This window comes from Carcharhinus amblyrhynchos, chromosome 4, assembly GCF_965287045.1.
Source record: "Carcharhinus amblyrhynchos chromosome 4, sCarAmb.v2.hapA, whole genome shotgun sequence".
NCBI lineage: Eukaryota > Metazoa > Chordata > Chondrichthyes > Carcharhiniformes > Carcharhinidae > Carcharhinus > Carcharhinus amblyrhynchos.
The window spans coordinates 101235917-101256292 of NC_137327.1; the positions used below are offsets into that span (position 1 = coordinate 101235917).

Consider the following 20376-nt stretch of genomic DNA (forward strand, 5'->3'; position numbering starts at 1 on the left):
AGGAAGGACAGAGTACAAGTCTAACAATAAATCAACAGATAATGCTAGAAGTTGCAAAAATAATAAAAGGACAATCTTAAGGCTCTGTCTCTGTATGCACAATGCACTTGAAACAAACTAGATGAATTGATCGTGTAAATAGAGATTAATAGGAATGATCTAATAGCCATTATAGAAGAATAACTATAGGATGGCATAGATTGGGACCTGAATTTTGACAGGTATGTGACTTTTAGGAAGGATAGGAAGTCAGGAAAAGGTAGTCCTGTTAATTAAAGACAGTGGACGGGATCATGAGCCCGCACTCTTTATTTGTAGATCGCCAGTGGAGGCTGAAGATCCAACAAAACCTGGAAATCTCGAATCTCGCTGATGAGGTTGCAATTTCTCATTCTCAGTGACGACTTAATTAGGTTAAAGCCCTTAGTAAGCAAGATCCTGATTTGGATTAATTTTAATTTTTAATATAATTAAACAATCCCCTTACCAGATCCACCACCCCCCCCCCCCCCCCACTAGATTTTTGTCACATTGGCGAGTTTTACAACAGATTCACACAGACGTGAACCTGTCAAGGCGATTCCCCTTCTCAACCCACCCAGGACACAAAGTTAGGTATAGTCCCTGATGGAGAAGGACATGGGCAGACAGAACTGTGGCAGTGCCCCAAGGCACTGCAGTGCCAATGTGGAGGTGCCAAACTGTGCCAGAGGACAATGCCAGGGGCAGACCCTAAGGGGAGCCTCACATGCATGGATTTGTGTATTTGTGGGGGTGGGGAGGTAACAATAATGATCAGGGAGAAGGGGGTCAATGCCATTGATAATCACAGGAGGGATGGGGTTGTGGGAAAGTCACATATGCCTCTGTGGAGGATGGGGGCAGATAAACTATTGTTCAGTGAGCCAGTTCCTGACCCAAAGAGTCCCTCCCCTCAGCAGACTGATGGCACAAACCACGCCCACTTTTTTCCACAGTTAATGTCACATGATCTGGAGAGAAAACTGGCCAGTGGAGCTGGAGAGTCCCTTGCCAGTATTCTCATTAGGACTGACATTCTGCAAATTTCTCCTAAGATTCTGCCAGATGTTAGCACACCAGAGGTAGCTGACCTAAGTTCAGGAAACCAGGATACAGAAGCGATTTGGGTAGAGATGAGGAATAACAAAGGCAAAATGCCACTTGTGGAAGTGCTGTATAAACCCCCTAATTATAATCACATGTAAGATGGGATATCAAAGAAGAAATAGTTGAAGCTTGTCAGAAAGTTATGGCGATTATCATGGGGGATTTTAATGTATATATAGACTAGAATAACCGGGTAAACAAAAGTATGTAGATGACAAATTCATAGAATGTTTTCAGGGTAATTTCTGAGATCAGCATGTTCTGAATCCAACCAGGAAGCTGGCTATACCATACTTGGTATTTTTCAATGAGATAAAATTAGTGTATGAACTAATAGTGAAGGTGTCCCTAGATAACAATAATATCATTGAATTTTACATTCAGTTTGAAGGAGATGGTTTAAGACTAGCATTGTGAATTTAATTAAAGACAATTATAAGAGCATGAAAGGAGAGCTAGTGAAAGTGAATTGTCAATTTATATTGAGAAATAGGTCAATAGAGATGCAGTGGCAGATATTTAAGGAGATATTTCAGAAAACACAGAATAGTTACACTCCAGTGAATAATAAAAATTCCAAGGGGAGGATGCACCATCAGTGGTTAATTAAAAAAGATAAAGATAGTATCAAGTATAAAGAAAAACCATGAAATTGTGCAAAGATGAGTGACAAATCAGAGGATGGGTAGCAGGTCAGAAGAAATAAAGCAAAGAATGACTAAAAGATTGACAAAAAGGGAAAAATTAGAGTATGAGAGAAAACCAGATGGTAATATAAAGACAGATAGTAAGAGTTTCTGGAGATATTTAAAAAAGAAAAGAGTTAATAAGAGTGAGTATTGGCCCCATAGAAAGTGAGCCTGGGGAATCAATAATGAAAAAAATACTGAGATGGCAAATGAACTGATCAGGTATTTTGCATCAGTTTTCACTATAGAAGACACAAATGACATCCCAGAAATCACTAAGTCAAGAATTGGAAGGGAGCTGAGGATCTCCAGAAAATTACAATCACCGGGAAAGTGGTACTGAGCAAGTTGATGGAGCTATGTGCTGACAAGATCCCAAATCTTGATGGATTTCATCAGAAGGTCTTAAAAAAAAGTGGCTAGTGAGACAGTTGCTATATTGATTTTAATTTTCCAAATTTCACTAGATTGAGGAAAGGTTCCATTAGTTTGGAAAATAGCAGATGTAACTCAAAGGGAGACACAAAACTGGGAACACAAAACATAACGTGCCTCATCAAAAGCTATTGAGGAAATAAAAGCTCATGGTGTAGGTGGTAACATATTGGCATCTATTTTAGTTTTATTTATTAGTGTTATAAGTAGGCTTATATTAACACTGCAATGAAGTTACTGTGAAAATCCCATAGTCGCCACATTTCAGCACCTGGAGGGATATACAAAAAGAGAACTTAATATGGCCAATGCACTTAACCAGCATGTCTTTCAGACTGTGGGAGGAAACCAGAGCACCTGGAGGAATCCCATGCAGACATGGGGAGAATGTGCAGACTCTGCACAAACAGTGACCCAAGCCAAAAATCAAACCCAGCTCCCTGGCACTGAGAGGCAGCAGTGCTAATCACTGTGTCACCTGGCTGCTCCGGATAGAGGATTCGTTACTTAATGGGAAATGTTGTGTAGATAAATGGATCATTTTCTGCTTTGCAGAATTTGATGAGTGGTGTGCCACATGGATCAATACTGGGACCTCAACTCTTGTCATTTTATATAAATGACATGGACTGAAGGGATAGTTGCCAAATTTGCTGACAACACATAGTAGTAAAGTAAGTTGTGAAGCGGACATAAAGAGGACCCAAAAGGATGTAGCTAGATTAGGTGAGTAGATAAAGATCTGTCAAACGGGTGATGATGTGGAGAAATGTGAGGTTGTCAGATTTGGCAGGATGAATAATAAAGAAGCACATTATCTGAATTGTGAGAGTTTGCAGAGCTCTGAAGTGCAGAAGGATCGGGGTATCTTCGTACATAAATCACAAAAGGTTAGCATACAGGGACTGCAAATAACTAGCAAAGCTAATCGTATGTTGTTGTTTATTGCATGGGGAATTGAATACAAGAGTAGGGAGGTTATACAAAGAACAAAGAACATCCCAGCACGGGAAACAGGCCCTTCGGCCCAACGAGCCCACACCGCCGCATCTTCCCACACCCGCCCTGTGTGTATGTGAGTGGAACCCCTAATGTAGCCAGATTCAGGGGAGAATAGTGTCAATTTGGTACACCAATCAGTCTAAGAGCACATCTTTGGGGTGTGGGAGGAAACCCACGCAACCACAGGGAGAATGCGCAAACTCCCACAGACACAGGCCCAAATCCATGTATCTGCACAGCTAGCAGTGATAGTCACTGAGCTGTTGCAGTGTTATGCTTCAATTGTGCAGGGCCTGGTGAGATCAGACCTGGAGTACTATGTACAGTGTTGATCTCCTTATTTAAGGAAAGGTATAAATGCGTTGGAAGCAGTTCTGAGAATGTTTACTGGTTTAACACCTGGAATTTGCAAGTTGTCTTGTTAGGAAAGGTTGGACAAGCTAGGCTTGTATCCACTGAAATTTAAAAGATTAAGAAGCAATTTGACTGAAACATGTGAGATCTTGAGTCTTGAAAGGATGGATGTAAATAGGATGTTTCTTCTTATGGGCAAATCTAGAACTAGGGGCTGTATAGGGATTGCCCATTTTAGACAGATGAAGGGGGGAAATGTCATATGGGGTTGTGAGACTTTGGAATTATCTTCCTCAAAAGGTGGTTGAGGCAGAGACTTTGAATATCTTTAAAGCAGAAGTCAATAGATTCTCGATAAGCAAGGGAGTTAAAGTTTAACGGGCATAGGCAGGATTATGAAGTTGATAAAATTATATCAGCCATTATCTTATTGAATGGTGGGGTGTGCTCAAGGGCCAAGAAGCCTACACCTGTTCCTAATCCATATATTTGTAGGGCTATCTGAAACAAGGGGCATAATCATAAAATTTGAGTTTGGCCCTTCAGGGGTGAAATCCTGAAACACATTTTTGCACAGAGTGGTAGAAAGCTGGAGTTTTCGCCCCCAAAAATTTAACTGATCAATTGAAATTTTCCATAGGTAAATTAAGTTGAGGCATGAATTAGCTGTGATTTGACAGCAAGGACAGGCCTGAGTGGGTTGATTGGACTAGTCCTGCTTCTATGTAAATGGAATATCCAACTTCAATTTGAGTGTGAACAAGAGTTTTCCAAAGCTTTCATTTGCACTTTGGCACATCAGGTTAGGCTCTGCTGATCAAACTACTCCACTCTGAATAAGTCAGCAGGATACAAGAAAGAGGGGCAATAGTAGACCATACTACCACATCGTCAGTATAATTTTGTCTGATCTTAGGTTTCAACTCCATATTTCCGCCTGTTCCCAATATTCTTTTATCCCCTGAGAGGCAAAGACATCCATCTATTGTAGCATTGAATATAGTTAATGATGGAGCATCCATGATACTCTGGCATGGAGAATTCCAAAGGTTCACAACACTTGACACCAATTTCTCCTCATCTCAGTACAACATGATCTGACCTGACATTCCCCAACTAGCAGAAACAACCTCTCAGTGCCTACAATGTAAAGCCCCTTCCGAATTTTGTATGTTTCAGTGAGATGCTCTCTCGTTCTTCTAAATTTTGGACAATATAGGCCCAATTTGCCCAGCCTCCCATCAAACACAACCCTCATCCCAGGGAACATTGAAGCTATCAAATCTTTAGTTGTGCCATATCATAGCATGTTGGCACAAAAATTGACAAAGCAGAGGACCAGCGGTTCCAAATGCTAAATTGTGTTTTTCATAAGTGTTATTCCAGAGGGGAAACCAAGCTTGGTGCTGCTTATTCTCCTAACATGAGATTTGGTAGTTCAAGGTCGCTCTAGAGCATCCTGAATGCCTAATTGCTAAAAATTGAGAAACAGACAGATAACTTTTTTTCTGAATTCAGAAGGGAAATTTAAAAATTGCTTCAACAGTTAACCATACTTGCTACAGAAGCAATCCCCACATTGAACTTTACTGCTCTAATTTTTGTAATTTATGCCTTTTGACAGGAGGAGGAGGAAGAAGACATTGATAAATTGGTGAAAATCCACCGGCTGACAAGTGCTCGCCAAAGCCTGAAGAGTGGCAATTCTGTCGTAAGTGACTCAGCAAAATATTGTAATATACTTCCTCATGCATGAGATGCATGCACAGAAACCAATGTAAGACTAAATTTAATGTCCATTCGTAGTCTTAATGGGGACTATGTGAACTAAATGCTTCACTAAGATGTTCTACTATTGGGCAGTATTTCCTAGTACAGGCTGATTGTATTGATGCAGGAACTCTTTCCATGCAGTCCATGTTCTGTGGGTTGGCCCACAATGTCGTTAGGGAGGAAATTCCAGGATTTTGACCCAGTAACTACTAAGGAATGGCAATATATTTCCAAGTCAGGATGATGAGTGGCTTGGAGGGGAACTTGCAAGTGATGGTGTTCCCATTTATCTGCTGCCCTTGACCTTCTAGATGGAAGTGGTCATGGGTTTGGAAGATGTTGTCTAAGGATCTTTGGTGAATTGCTACAGTGCATCTTGTAGATAGTGCATATTGCTGTTACTGACCGTTACTGTTACTGTCGGTGGTGGAGGGATTAAATGTATGTAGATGTGGTGTCAATCAAGTGGGCTGTTCTGTCCTGGATGGTGTAAAGCTTTTTGAGTGTTGTTGGAGCTGCACCCATCCAGGCAAGTAGGGAGTATTCCATCACACTCCTGACCTGTGCCTTGTAGATGGTGGATAAGCTTTGGGGAGTCAGGAGGTGAATTACTCACCACAGTATTCCTAGCCTCTAACCTGCTGTTGTAGCCACTGTGTTTATGTGGTGAGTCCAGTTGAGTTTCTGGTCAATTGTAACCCCAAGGGTGTTGACAGTGAGGGATCCAGTGAATGTTAAGGGGCTGTGGTTATTGGTGATGGTCATTGCTTGGCATTTGTGTAGTGCAAATGTTTCTTGCCACTTGTCAGCCCAAGCCTGGATATTGTCCAGATCTTGTTGCATTTGAATATGGACTGCTTCATATCTGAGGAGTCACAAATGGTGCTGAACATTATGTGAACATCCCCACTTCTGCCCTTATGATGGAGGAAAGGTCATTGATAAAGCAGCTGAAGATTGTTGGGCCTAGAACACTACTCTGACACTATCCTGGAGCTGAGATAGCTGACCCTCTATAACCCCAACCATTTTCCTATGGACCAGGTATATCACCAACCAGCGGAGGATTTGCTCCCTGACACCCATTGATTCCAGTTTTCCTAGGGCTCCTTGATGCCACACTGGGTTGAATGCAGCCTTGATGCCAAAGGCTGTCACTCTCACCTCACCTCTGAAGTTCAGCTCTTTTGTTCTTGTTTAAACCAAGATTGTAATGATGTAAGGGGCTGAGTGACCCAGACTAAACCCAAACTGGGCGTTACTGAGCAGGTTATTGCTGAGCAGGTGCTGCTTGATAACACTGTTGATAACCCCTTCCATCACTTTACTGATGATTGAGAGTAGACTGATTGGGTGATAATTGGCTGGGTTGGGTTTGTCCTGCTTTTTGTGTACAGGACATAGCTGGGCAGTTTTTCACAAATTGGGTAGATGCCAGTGTTGTAACTGTACTGGAAGAGCTTGGCTAGAGGAGCGGCAAGTTCTGGAGCGCCAAGTCTTCAGTACTATTGCCAGAATGTTATCAAGGCCCAGGGCCTTTGCAGTATCCAGTGCTTTCATATGGAGTGAATCAAATTGACTGGAGACTGGAGTTGCTGGGGACCACTGGAGGAAGCTGAGATGAATCACCCACTTGGCACTTCTGGCTGAAGATTGCTGTGAGTGCTTCAGCCTTGTCTTTTGCACAGATGTGTTGGGCTTCTCCATCATTGAGGCTGGGAGTATTTGTGGGACCTCCTCCTCCAGTAAGTTGTTTAATTGTCCACCACCATTCTTGACTGGATGTGGAAGGACTGCAGAGCATGGATCTGATCCGTTGGTTGTGGGATCGTTTAGCTCTGCCTATCACTTACCGTTTTTGCCATTTGGCATGCAAATAGTCCTGTGTTTTAGCTTTGCCATGTTGACACTTCATTTTTAGGTATGCCTAGTGCTGCTCCTGGCATACCCTCCTGCACTCTCCATTGAACATGCTTGGATCCCCTGACTTGGTGATAATAGTTGAGTGGGATTGTGCTGGAGTACAATTCCACTGCTGTTGATGGCCCACAGCACCTCATGGATATGCCGTCTTGAGTTGCTTGTTTGGTTCGAAGTCTGTCCTATTTAGTATGGTGATAGTGCCACTCAACACGATGGAGATTATTCTCAACGTGAAGGCAGGACTTCATATCCACAAGGACTGTGCAGTGGTCACTCTTAATGATACCATCATGGACAGATGCATCTACAGCCATTCGATTTATGATGAGGTCAAGTATGCTTTTTCCTCTTGTTGGTTCCCTCACCACCTGCAGCAGACCCAGTCTAGCAGTCATATTCTTTAGGACCTGATCACCTCGATCAGTCGTATTGCTGCCGAGCCATTCTTGCTGGTGGATATTGAAATCCCCCCACCCAGAGTACATTTTGTGCCCATGCCACCCTCAGTGCTTCCTCCAAGTGTTGCTCAACATAGAGGAATACTGATTCATCAGCTGAAAGAGGATGAAACATGGTAACCAGTAAGAGGTTTCCTCACCCATGTTTAACCTGAAGCCATGAGACTTCATGGGGTCCGGAGTCAATGTTAAGGACTCCCAGGGCAACTCCCTCATGACTGTATACCACTGTGCTGCCACCTCTGATGGATCTGTCCCGCTGGTGGGACAGGACATATCCAGGGTTAGTAATGGTGGTATCTGGGGTGTTATCTGTAAGGTATGATTCCGTGAGAATGACTATGTCAGGCTGTTGCTTGGTTAGTCTCTGATTCAGTTCTCCCAGTTGTGGCATAGGCCCCCAGATGTCAATACGGAGGACTTTGCAGGGTCAACAGGATTGTTTGTTTTGCCGTTGACTTTCCTAGTGCCTAGGTCGATGCCAGATGGTCCGTCTGGTTTCATTTCTTTGCTGAGACTTTAAAACAATTACTACAACTGAGTGGCTTGCTAGGGCCACTTCAGAGGGCAGTTGGGAGTCAACCATGTTGCTGTGACCCTGGAGTCATATGTAGGCCAGACGAGGTAAGGATGGCAGATTTCCTTCCCTAAAGACCATTCGTGAATTAGATGGGTTTTTCTGACAATCAACAACATCGGTAGATTCTTAATTCCAGATTTTTTGTTGAATTCAAATTCCACCATCTACCATGGCGGGATTCGAACCCAGGTCCTCAGAACATTATTTGGGTGTCTGGATTAACAGTTGAGCAATAATACAGAGGAGATGTCAGAGGTAAGTTTTTCACTCAGAGGGTGGTGAGTGAGTGGAATCGGCTGCCGTCAGTGGTGGTAGAGGCAAACTTGTTGAGGTCTTTTAAGAGAGTTCTGGATGAGTACATGGGATTTAAGGGGATTGAGGGTTATAGATAAGCCTGGTAGATAGGGATATGATCGGCGCAACTTGTGGGCCAAAGGGCCTGTTTGTGCTGTAGTGTTATGTGTTCCCAGGGGTCGGTGCTGGGGCCTCAGCTATTTACCATTTATATAGATGATCTGGAGGAGGGAACCGAGTGCAGGGTGTCGAAATTTGCTGATGACACCAAGATTGGGGGAAAGGCAAATTGTGCGGAGGGTGTGGAGAGTCTGCAGAAGGATCTAGATAGGCTGGGCGAATGGGCCAGGAAATGGCAAATGGAATTTAATGTTGGCAAGTGTGAGGTGGTCCACTTTGGTAGGAAGAATGGTAGGAAGGACTATTACTTACGTGGCGAAAAACTGCAGCAGGCGACGGTGCAGAGGGACCTCGGGGTCCTTGTGCATGAGTCGCAAAAACCCAGCTTGCAGGTGCAGCAGGTGGTCAGGAAGGCGAATGGGATGCTGGCCTTCATAGCGAGGGGGATTGAATATAAAAGTAGGGAGGTCTTACTGCAGCTGTATAGGGCATTGGTGAGGCCGCAGCTGGAGTACTGTGTGCAGTTTTGGGCGCCGCACCTGTGCAAGGATATTTTGGCCCTGGAGGGAGTGCAGAGGAGGTTTACTAGGCTGATACCGGAGTTGAGGGGATTGAGCTATGAGGAGAGGCTGAATAAACTAGGCTTGTAATCGTTAGAGTTTAGAAGAATGAGGGGAGATCTCATTGAGACGTATAAGATGATGAATGGGATGGATAGGATAGAGGTGGAGAGACTCTTCCCGCTCAAAAAAGACAGTAGGACTAGGGGGCACAGCCTCAAGATAAAGGGGAGGCGGTTTAGAACGGAGTTGAGGAGGAACTTCTTCACTCAAAGGGTGGTGAATCTCTGGAATTCTCTGCCCGTTGAAGTGGTGGAGGCTGCCTCGCTAAATATTTTTAAGAAGCGGGTTGATGGGTTCTTGATAAGAGAGGGGATTAAGGGTTATGGGGAGAGGGCGGGAAAGTGGAACTGAGCCACAACAGATCAGCCATGATCTTATTGAATGGCGGGGCAGGCTCGAAGGGCTAGATGGCCTACTCCTGCTCCTATTTCTTATGTTCTTATGTTCTATAATACCGTGAGACCATCGCCTTTCCAACTTCATTTTTTCTGTGTTCTGACCTGTGCTCTTTGTTTCTCCTGAGACAGATGATTAAGTAGTGTGGGAAAAACAAGTGAATCTGTCCATGATAGTTGCTCTTTTATTTCTGTTGGCAACAACAATATAAGTTCATTTCATGGTCATTCCAGTTTTTTTTTAACATTTTATTGAATAGTTCACTCTGGAGAAAAATGCATATTTCCCTTCTCTCCTGAAAGCACTGATTCTGTGTTAGGGTAAGTCCACTGAGAGTCAGTCAGAGTGCAGTAACTCATTGCTGTGGCCTTCTGACAAATTTGGTCCAGTCCTGTCAAGACATTCATGTATTTGCATCTTCATTAGGAGTCACTGGGTGGCTGTCAGGAACAGAAATATTACCAATTCTGCCCTCAATAACCTAGGGCCAGTCAATCCAATTGGAATGGTCTTATTCTCCTCAACTAACTTAGCACAGTTTGAGGTTTGAACCCTGGGATCTCCATGTTCAGCTACTCACCGGATAAACTTACTGAACATTACGGGAGAAGAAAAATGTTATTTGTTTAAATAAGTATCCAACATACAGTTCTAAGATGAACCTGTTCCCATTAGCGATCCGATGCATATATCCTTCTAACCAGGCTAATTAACTCAAGGATAACATCACACATTTTGGTATAAAATTTAATTGATTTTGATGTATTTCTTATAACGTAGATCCACGTGTTAAGCTAATTATTTCTGATCATAAATGATACTTCTCTAATATTTTGCCATTTCTAGACCCAAGAAAATAAGGTGATAGATTTTTTACAATTAAATCTATGCTACCTATAGCTGACCTGAGAGGACTGGCCAGAGGAGACAGAGTAAAAAGTCTGACAACACCAGGTTTTAGTCCAACCGATTTATTTGATAGTAAACTCACAAGCTTTTGAGGGGACTCCCTCTTCGTCAAGTGAATGGAGAGTTCTGGCCTCAGACAGAGCATATAAAGCACAGACGGTTTAGAGATTATTGATTAGAATGCGAATCTTTACACCTAACCTGCTGTTCAAGTCCTAAAGTGGCTGTCAATGTGTGTGGAAGGAGCACTGATCACAGGTTAAAGAGATGTGTATTGTCTCCAGACAGTACAGTAAGTGAGGTTTTGCAAACCCAGGCAAGTCACGGGGGTTACAGATAGTGCGACATGAACCCAAGATCCCTGTTGAGACCGTCCTCATGTGTGTGGAACTTGGCTATCAGTCTCTGCTCAGCGACTCTGTGCTGTCGTGTGTTGTGAAGGCCACCTTGGAGAATGCTTACCCGAAGGTCAGAGGCTGAATGCCCGTGACCACTGAAGTGTTCGCCAACAGGAAGGGAACAGTCATGCCTGGTGATTGTCGAGCGATGTTCATTCATCCGTTGTCGTAGCTTCTGCATGGTCTCCCCAACGTACCATGCTTCAGAACATCCTTTCTTGCAACGTATCAGGTAGAAAATGTTGGCCAAGTTGCAAGAGTATTTACCGTGTACCTAGTGGATGGTATTCTCACGTGTGATGATGGTATCCATATTGATGATCCGGCATGCCTTGCAGAGGTTGCTGTGGCAAGGTTGTGTGGTATTGTAGTCACTGTTCTCCTGAAGGCTGGGTAGTTTGCTGCGAACAATGGTCTGTTTGAGGTTGTGTGGTTGTCTGAAGGCAAGAAGTGGGGGTGTGGGGTGGCCCTGGCGAGACGTTCGTCTTCATCAATGATATGTTGAAGACTCCGGAGAAGATGTTGTAGCTTCTCCGCTCCGGGGAAGTACTGGACGACGAAGGGTACTCTGTCCACTGTGTCCCGTGTTTGTCTTCTGAGGAGATCGGTGCGGTTTTTCGCTGTGGCGCATTGGAACTGTCGATCTATGAGTCGAGCGCCATATCCTGTTCTTATGAGGGCATCTTTCAGCATCTGGAGGTGTCTGTCACGATCTTCCTCATCCGAGCAAATCCTGTGTATACAGAGGGCCTTCACGACACACGACAGCGCAGAGTCGCTGAGCAGAGACTGATAGCCAAGTTCCGCACACATGAGGACGGTCTCAACAAGGATCTTGAGGTCATGTCGCACTATCTGTAACCCCCGTGACTTGCCTGGGTTTGCAAAACCTCACTTACTATACTGTCTGGAGACAATACACATCTCTTTATCCTGTGATCAGTGCTCCTTCCACACACATTGTCAGCCACTTTAGGACTTGAACAGCAGGTTAGGTGTAAAGATTCGCATTCTGATCAGTAATCTCGAAACTGTCTGTGCTTTATATGCTCTGTCCAAGGCCAGAACTCTCCATTCACCTGAAGAAGAGGGAATCCCCTCGAAAGCTAGTGAGTTTACTATCAAATAAATCGGTTGGACTAAAACCTGGTGTTGTCAGACTTTTTACTGTGTTTACCCCAGTCCAACACCGGCATATCCACATCATGACTACTATCGACAGAGGAGACAGTACATTAACTCATGATATCTAGTCAAGGGGTATTTTTTGGTGATACTGAATAACAAAAGTGATAGATGATTTCCCAATCCTGGCATTCCTCAGCTCAAAGAGCATAAAACATTCCGCTGAATTCCTTACCTGAAGAAAAATAGTTTGAAGCTTCTCAAGAAATCGTATTGAATCCTTTACAAAATGTTTTATTCATTCAAAGGATGTGGAGTTCATTACCCACCCCTAATTGCCCTTGAGAGGGTGGTGGTGAGCGGTCTTCTTCAACCGCTACAGTCCATGTGATGCAGGTACACCCACACTGCTTTTTAGAGAGCGAATTCCAGGAACTTGGCCCAGTGACAGTGAAGGAATGGTGATATATTCTCAAATCAGGATGGTGTGGAACTTGTAGGTGGTAGTGTTCCCATGTTTCTGCTGCTCTGTCTTTCTAGATGGAAGTGGCTGTGTGTTTGAAAGGTGCTGTCTAAAGAGCGTTGGTGAGTTCCTGCAGTGCATCTTGGTAAATATATTAAGATTACATAAATGATACTGAGGATCCCTCATTATAAATTGCATGAGATAAGTTTAACGAACTGGGATCTGTAGTTTTCTCTGTTAATTTACTTTCAGACTAATGTTACAAAACTTGTATTTCAGAGTACAATAGGCAGCATGACTAGCATCTACAGTGAGGCAGGCGATTATGGCAATGTCACAGTTACTGGGGAAATCATCTTCCTTCTGAATTATGACCAAAAAAGACAAGGGCTTAATATACATGTGAAGGAGTGTCGTAACCTGGCTTATGGAGATGAGAAGAAGAGGAGGTCAAACCCGTAAGTGTGTCTGCTTGTGAAAAATCAACTGTTTCTAAAAAACATACTATCCCTACGTTGAAGCAAATGCTCCTTGCTTAAAGTTAACAGCAAAATGCAAGCCATTGTTCAGCTGAAGGGTTTATCATCAAAGCTTTGAGTTAAGTGATAATTCCTCTGTAGTCTGGAGATAGGTGGATACCATATTGTTCTGAAAATATTCAATGAATTGAACATTTTATGATCTTTACTTGAAAATTAGCACATATGTTGGACGCTGGAATTACAGTCACAATATCTAATATTAGCCACTAACCACTTCCCTGGGTTCATGTTACAATGCCAAGACCCCAATTCTGAGATGCATTCTGGCAGTCTGCTGAGCTATTCAGAGCATGTTAATGGTCTGCAAAGACTGCATGATAGTTTTGTTAATTAGTAAGGTTTTGCCTCTGCAGAAAAATTAGAACTGAAAATCCATTTTGGATATGCAGCGCTATACAGTTACTGGAAAAATTTTTATTCCTTCCTCTTTGTGGATGAGTTATATTGGCTGGCTTGGGTGTGATTGTATAATAAAATGCTCCTCTTACTCTGCTCCAACTAGAATCCACAGTTTTAAGTTGATTTATTAGTGCCACAAGTAAGCTTAAATTAACACTGTAATGAAGTTACTGTGAATACCTCTGAGTCACCACACTCCAGTGACTGTTCGAGTACACTGTGGGAGAATTTAGCATGGCCAACGCACCTAACCTGCATGTCTTTCGGACTGAGGGGAAACCGGAGCACCCAGAGGAAACCCACGCTGACACAGGGAGAACATGCAGACTGCACAGATACTGTAACCCAAGCCAGGAATTGAAACTGGGTCCCTGACGCTGTGAGGCATCAGTACTAACCACTGTGCCACTGTGTTGCCCATAGAATCCCTATTGTGCATGCCTCAACACAATCTCACAACCCCTCCAAATGCACCAATCTGACATGTTTTTCAGTTAACCTCTGGCCTCTCTAAGTGTAATTGTATATCCTTTATCTGTAAATCCGAAAACTGAACATACATAAAATCTACTTTTTTTGAATCACATCAACCTTTAGCATAGGAAGTCTAGTTGCTTGTTTGCACTGTTTACCTTGCAATTTTTGGGGTGAACATGTCAAAAAGAAACTCATAATGGGTACCTTATATTTATTATTCAGTGATACATCTTACTTTTCTAGTCATTTTATTTACTTTTAACTATAGCTGGCCTTGATATAGACTTTTGTAATGTAAGTTTATATGCAGTATCAGAAAAGCTAAATTATCTGAACTCCAAAATGCAATCGGCCCCAAAAACTTTGGATAAAAGATACTCGAATTGCATTATGAAACTAAAGAGAGTTTGATGCTACTGCTCACGTGGGATTCTTAAAACCAGCAGAAAAGTTAGGTTTAATCCCACCTATTTTGGACTGGCTGATATCCCAGAACTCAAACAACACTAATACTGTTTAAATTAATTGCCCACACAGTGCTCTCCAAGTTAACTTCTTAAGCATAGTTATAGATCATAACTTTTGAATTATTCCATGTTAGCCTTAGATGAAAATGATAAGGGAGAGAATGGAAAGAAAGTAAGCGATGATGAGCAGAGATGTGTTTTTGATAGCTTTATTTTATTTTGACAAGTGTTGAACTTCTTTCTTGCCAATTTTCTACCAATTCTGTTACCTAAGGTAATTGAATCCTTTCTACTGTACGATACTATGATTGCTGATCACCCTCCAATTTCTTGCTAACACCTAATAACATGTACATGAGTGTTGTCTGTATAGGTAGCTGTTTGGCCATGTGATCAATTGTATCTGAGCTCTATCATGCCCTCATCTGAAGTTCACTCATGCAGTTTCAATGAGATGATGGTTCATTTCTCCAATCCATCATCCAAGGGTCCCAAGAACAATTGTTTAGCTTTATAAGGCTTTATGTCGTGAGGTAGATTAGGATAATTTGATCATGGCCTTCCAGAATACCAACCTTATCATCTTCCATAATACGACATAGCTGTTTTCTGAAATAAGTACAATGCTCCAACAGATGCTGATATTGAGAGCACGCCTGGTGCAAAATGTTAAGAGTATTCCAAAACCCAGAATGGAACTCTGGAGTGCTGACTCTAAACTGTATTTTTTGCAACTTATCCAATGTGAAGGATGTCCCAGACTCTTGTGTGATGATTTTAAACAAAATAAATGTTTATTTACTAGTAAAACACACAAGAAAGTCAATTATAGTTAACTGTATTAATGGCTGACCGCAAAATCTTTAAATTTACCAGTTCCAAAATATCTATTTACCCAGTTTCAAACTATATATTTTCCTGACCTTAGAGCTAAACTTCCCCAAAACAACATTCCATAGGTTTTAAAATTATAATCAAAATCCAGCAATAGTTACCACACTGGGCACCTCCATCCTTCAGGTTGCTTCAGATTCGGAACAAAGACACCAGTTTTTCGAAATAGTGTTTCTCCATAGTTTCCTCAATATATGGGCTATGATCTCAAAACAACTCCCTGCATGGGATGAATATGCCTCTGATATTCTGCCTTTCTTTTTGGTCTCCTCTTATCTGAACAACCTTCTCAGAAGTTACTACTCCTTGCCTTTATTACATGAGCTTACCTTTCATAACATAAATTTGAAACCCACCAAACTTGCCTTAGATAAACATTTGTTCCCAGTGTTGCTCTGCTAGGACTGTGATATATCGGTATCTCAAAGCCCTGGTTCCATCAGCTCAGACAATCTGTCTATTTTCCATTTTAAACAAAATATCTTGTTTTCCCTTCAAACCTACAGCTACCAGAACACATTCTGAATTATTGAATTCCTTATTTTCCCATTTTACCCTGTGTCCTAACACTGGAATATAACAGAAAATGCTGGAAACGCTCAGCAAGTCAAGGAGCATCTATAAAGTATTAAACTTTCAGGCGTAGCTCTTCAATTGGGTTCTGTTGAAGAGGAAACCTGAAACATCAAAATGTTTTCAATGTATAAAAGTTGCTAACATTCTTGGATAATCCCCATATCTGTGTTTGATCTGATAATCTAGGAAGTCATTCCAGTGGAATGCAGACAAATTGCTCCAGATAAGTTAAAGATCCCATGGCATTATTTTGAAGTTGTCCTGATACTCTGCCCAAAATTCCTCCCCTAACCAATAGCATCATGACTGGTCATTCATTACATGCTGTTGCTGGGGCAAAATGCCCACTTAACAGTTTCCGCATTTTATTGTGTAAAATATTTTTGAGATGTCTAGGTATAGCAAAAACATTTTACAAACTCAAAATTAATCAAAATATTTTAGTGTTGTCACTGCATTATCAGTTTTTGATTAAGTATGCATGTATGTCGGGGGAGGGGGGACCGGTAGCTGAAAGCAACCTAAGACTGTTACTTCATGAAACATCAACCTATTTTTTTAAAACTACCTTCACACATACACACTGTTTTCCCCTTTAGGGGATAGCAAGGATTGTGTACTAATTATCAGACCACTGAACTGTGTTATGGATGCTTCGTCCATGGCCAACAAGTCCTGGCACTGGACTTGAACCTGGAGCTTCAGGTTCAGATGTTGGGGCATTACCACTGTGCCACAAGACCTCCTTCTCAATCTCTTTGAACCAGGTTCCTTAGAATGGAATGACACACTACAGCTGGTGAGAAGAAAGATTAAGTGGGACCCAGGGCAGCTGACAGCACAGATACTATTCTGGTCCAGTCCATTCCCAGCAACTGATTCTGCAAATATAATTAAATTTATAATCTTTCGTTTAAAACAAATCTTTTTTTCTCTGCAGCTATGTGAAGTCTTACCTGTTGCCAGATAAATCCCGACAAAGTAAACGGAAGACTACAATTAAACAAAACACGACTGACCCAGTCTACAATGAAAACTTACGGGTAAGGCTTAAAAGGCTATAGGTTTGTCTTTACAATCAGCACTGAAGAAATGAGGGGCAATTCTCCCAACCAACTTTGCTGCTTTTGTAGTGCTGTGGGCTAGGAGTCTCCAGCAGAAGATTTTTCACGGGCTCCCTGCTGGATCCACGGCCCCCGCTCATCTCCCAGTGCCTGATTTCCAACGCCATCAGCTCTGCACCAGAAATCAGCATGAAGTCTCCTAATGTATTCAAAATGTAATTTCAATACAATTTAAATAGCATTAGCGGGCCCAGGACTAAAATTTCTGGGTCCATTAAACAGGGGCCATTGTACGTGCACCGACCTTGGTGCTGGCAGATTGGCGCATGCGCAATGGCCCGCTCTGTGCTGCCAATTTCCCCAGCAGGAGTAGGCCTACCCCCAGCTTTCTGAACAAATTCACACTGGCGTACTCTGCAGTGCACAGAATGTGGGAGATTCATTTTAAAATGATTGCTGTAAAAACCAGTGTGATTTACTCCAGTTTTTACACAAATTCAACACACACAATTTTTTTGGGAGAATCGCCCCCTTGGAGTTTGTGGGATTTGTGGAAAGAAGAGGCTCTAATGGCCTCCAGTGCTTCCCATCTATGTTGGAAAATCCCATTCTTTATAGAATTCCCACATCGACTACATGGAGGAAGAAACCATTTAATAGAGACAATCCAAGGCAGAGTGAATTCTCAATCATCAGGTTTGAGAATTCAAGTAGCAAATTTGACCAAGAATTTCTGGTGTATTAAAATTCCTAAATGATTTAAAATTAAATGCAGTGGTAGCATACTTTGTGTTTTACTTTTGAATGCACAAACCTCACACCTCACATTCATTATGAAGAGACAACATTTCATTTTCTACTTATTATTAGCATCATATTTTCCATCTTTAATTCCTTCCACCAAATACCACTTGCTGACTAAAAAGGTGGTCGGTGACCGGTTCCTAGTCTGGTTGGTTGCTGTTTCTTACCTCTGGGAACTGAATTGACTGCTGTCCAGACAGAAGTTAAAGTGTCTCTTTCATGCGGTGGGGAATATTATACTGAGGTTCTTTATTGGGACAATGAGGAAACAGTTTTGCCCTGCATATAGCCAGTGCTATATCTGACCTACGACAGGGAAGAGGTTGTTTCTTCAACGGTATACACAATTTTCTCTCATCAATGTTCAAAGATAAATCAGTTTTTATGGACCTTGTTTCAACTGTGTTCTTTTTTCTAATTAGTATGACATCAGTGAGTCACAGTTAATTATGAGGACATTACAACTTTCTGTCTGGCATTATGACCGCTTTGGGCGGAACGCATTTCTTGGAGAGGTGGACGTCTCATTAGATATTTGGAACTTCAGCAGTGAGATTGAGGAGTGCCTTCCTCTTCACGGTAAGGTAAGGACAAGACCCTTTTGTAAACGTCATTTAAATAGTACAAAAGCAGTAAAATGATTTTCTGGATTATTTGCTCTCTCGTCTATTCAGTCTAGAATTCTAGGTGGCCAGGGAAAGAATTTGAATGTTTTTGGCGCTGCTAATTGTTGGAGACAGATGCATTTCTATTTTATTTGAGGCTGGGATTTTCCGGCCTCTCCGTGGTGGGACTTGTAGTGGGCCAGCCAAAAGCGCTTTGACTTTTGGCAGATCCAGAAGATCCCAGCAGCAGGCAGGGCTGGCTCCACTTCAAAGTCCTCTGGCAACATAAGTAAAAATAAGTTAAATTACTTATGCTCCAGTTCCTCCCACAGTCCAAAGATGTGCAGGTTAGATGGATTGGCCATGCTAAATTGCTCCTTGGTGTCAGGAGGACTAGCTAGAATAAATGCATGGGGTTATGGGGATAAGGCCTGGATGGGACGGTGGTTGGTGCAGACTTGATGGGCCAAATGGGCTCCTTCTGCACTATAGGATTCTATGATTCTAATTTAAGGGATAGGGGCATTACAGTTATATGGATAGACTGGTGGAACTGGAATTGTTCTTAAAACAGCAAAGGCTAAGAGGAAATTTATTGAAAGTGATAAAATAGAATAAATAAAGAGTAATTATATCCGTTGGTTGAAGAGTCAATACTCAGTGATTTAGGGTGATTGATAAAAATAACCAGGTGGAACAAGTATTTTTACGGAACAACTGATGAAGATTTGGAATGCAGTGTGTGTTGGAAATGGATTCAATACCAATACTCAAAAGAGAATTGGTTAAATGCTTCAATGTGAACAAAATTGCAAGGATATGGGCAAAGAAACAGACACTGGGACCTGCTAAATTGCTCTTCAAAGGAGCAGGTGCAGACACGTTGAAACCAAAGTTTGAATTCAACGTGGGCCAATTCTCTGAAAGATTATTTTCTGCTAGTTGTAAAGATTATACACAAGATTACTTTAGATAGCAACAGCACAGCCTAAAGCACAAAACTGTTCATCATAAAAACCCAACAAATAACTTGATTCAGCAATCGTATATGTAGGAAATGAAAGTATCACCTTTGCACAGTGGGAGATTTCTAGGGTACATTGTTGAAACAGTAAGGGAAAGCTTACTCTCAATCCAAACCATTTTACACCAAAAATGATATAAACTATGTGGTGAAAGTATAAAATTGTTACATTTTAAAGTTCTGTTTATTAGTCACAAGTAACGCTTACGTTATCACTGCAATGAAGTTACTGTGAAATTTTCCCTAGTCACCAACGTCCAGTGCTGGTCCAGGTCAATGCACCTTACCCAACATGTCTTTCAGATTGTGGGAGGAAACTGGAGTACTAGGAGGAAACCCACGCAGACATAGGGAGAATGTGCAAACTCCACACTGACAGTGATCCAAGCCGGGAATCGAACCTGGGTCCCTGGCATTGTGAGGCAACAGTGTTAACCACTGTGCCACCTTCCCACCCTTGCATCTTTGCACATATATCCATCATCCATGAAAACAGAAAAGCCAGGCTCAAAAATATAAATCACAGTGCTGCTTATGTTCCAAGCAATAATTTTTTAAATATGTCTCAAGTACTTTGTGAGAAGTTCATATTCAGGTTTTTCATGGGAGAGCTCAGGGAATGTCATTCTCTGCTGAAAGAGGTTTGAAGAGAGGAAGAGAAACCCCGTGGCTTGGGCAGCTTGGCTCACTGGGTGCACTACATAAACTGCAAAAACTTCCTGAAAAGGACATTCATAAACTCCCTAATGCATTTGTGGGCAGCCACTAAGGAGATGCCATACATGAAAGAAGGTGGAGATGAGGAAGGGCAATGTCTGTGATTTTTGGCATCACAGGCATGGCACTATTTC

At 42.1% G+C, this 20376-nt stretch overlaps 1 protein-coding gene across 2 annotated transcripts in view; it reads left to right on the top strand.

Annotated features, from left to right (window-relative positions):
• The window catches only part of sytl4 (synaptotagmin-like 4), an 83850-nt gene that overhangs the window by 52901 nt on the left and 10573 nt on the right, over window positions 1–20376 (top strand). For both annotated transcript variants that reach the window (XM_080187683.1, XM_080187684.1), the window contains 4 exons: window positions 5233–5319; window positions 12953–13131; window positions 16969–17071; window positions 18319–18480. In XM_080187683.1, coding sequence (XP_080043809.1) covers window positions 5233–5319; window positions 12953–13131; window positions 16969–17071; window positions 18319–18480 — 531 coding nt within the window. The remainder of the gene's footprint in view (window positions 1–5232; window positions 5320–12952; window positions 13132–16968; window positions 17072–18318; window positions 18481–20376) is intronic.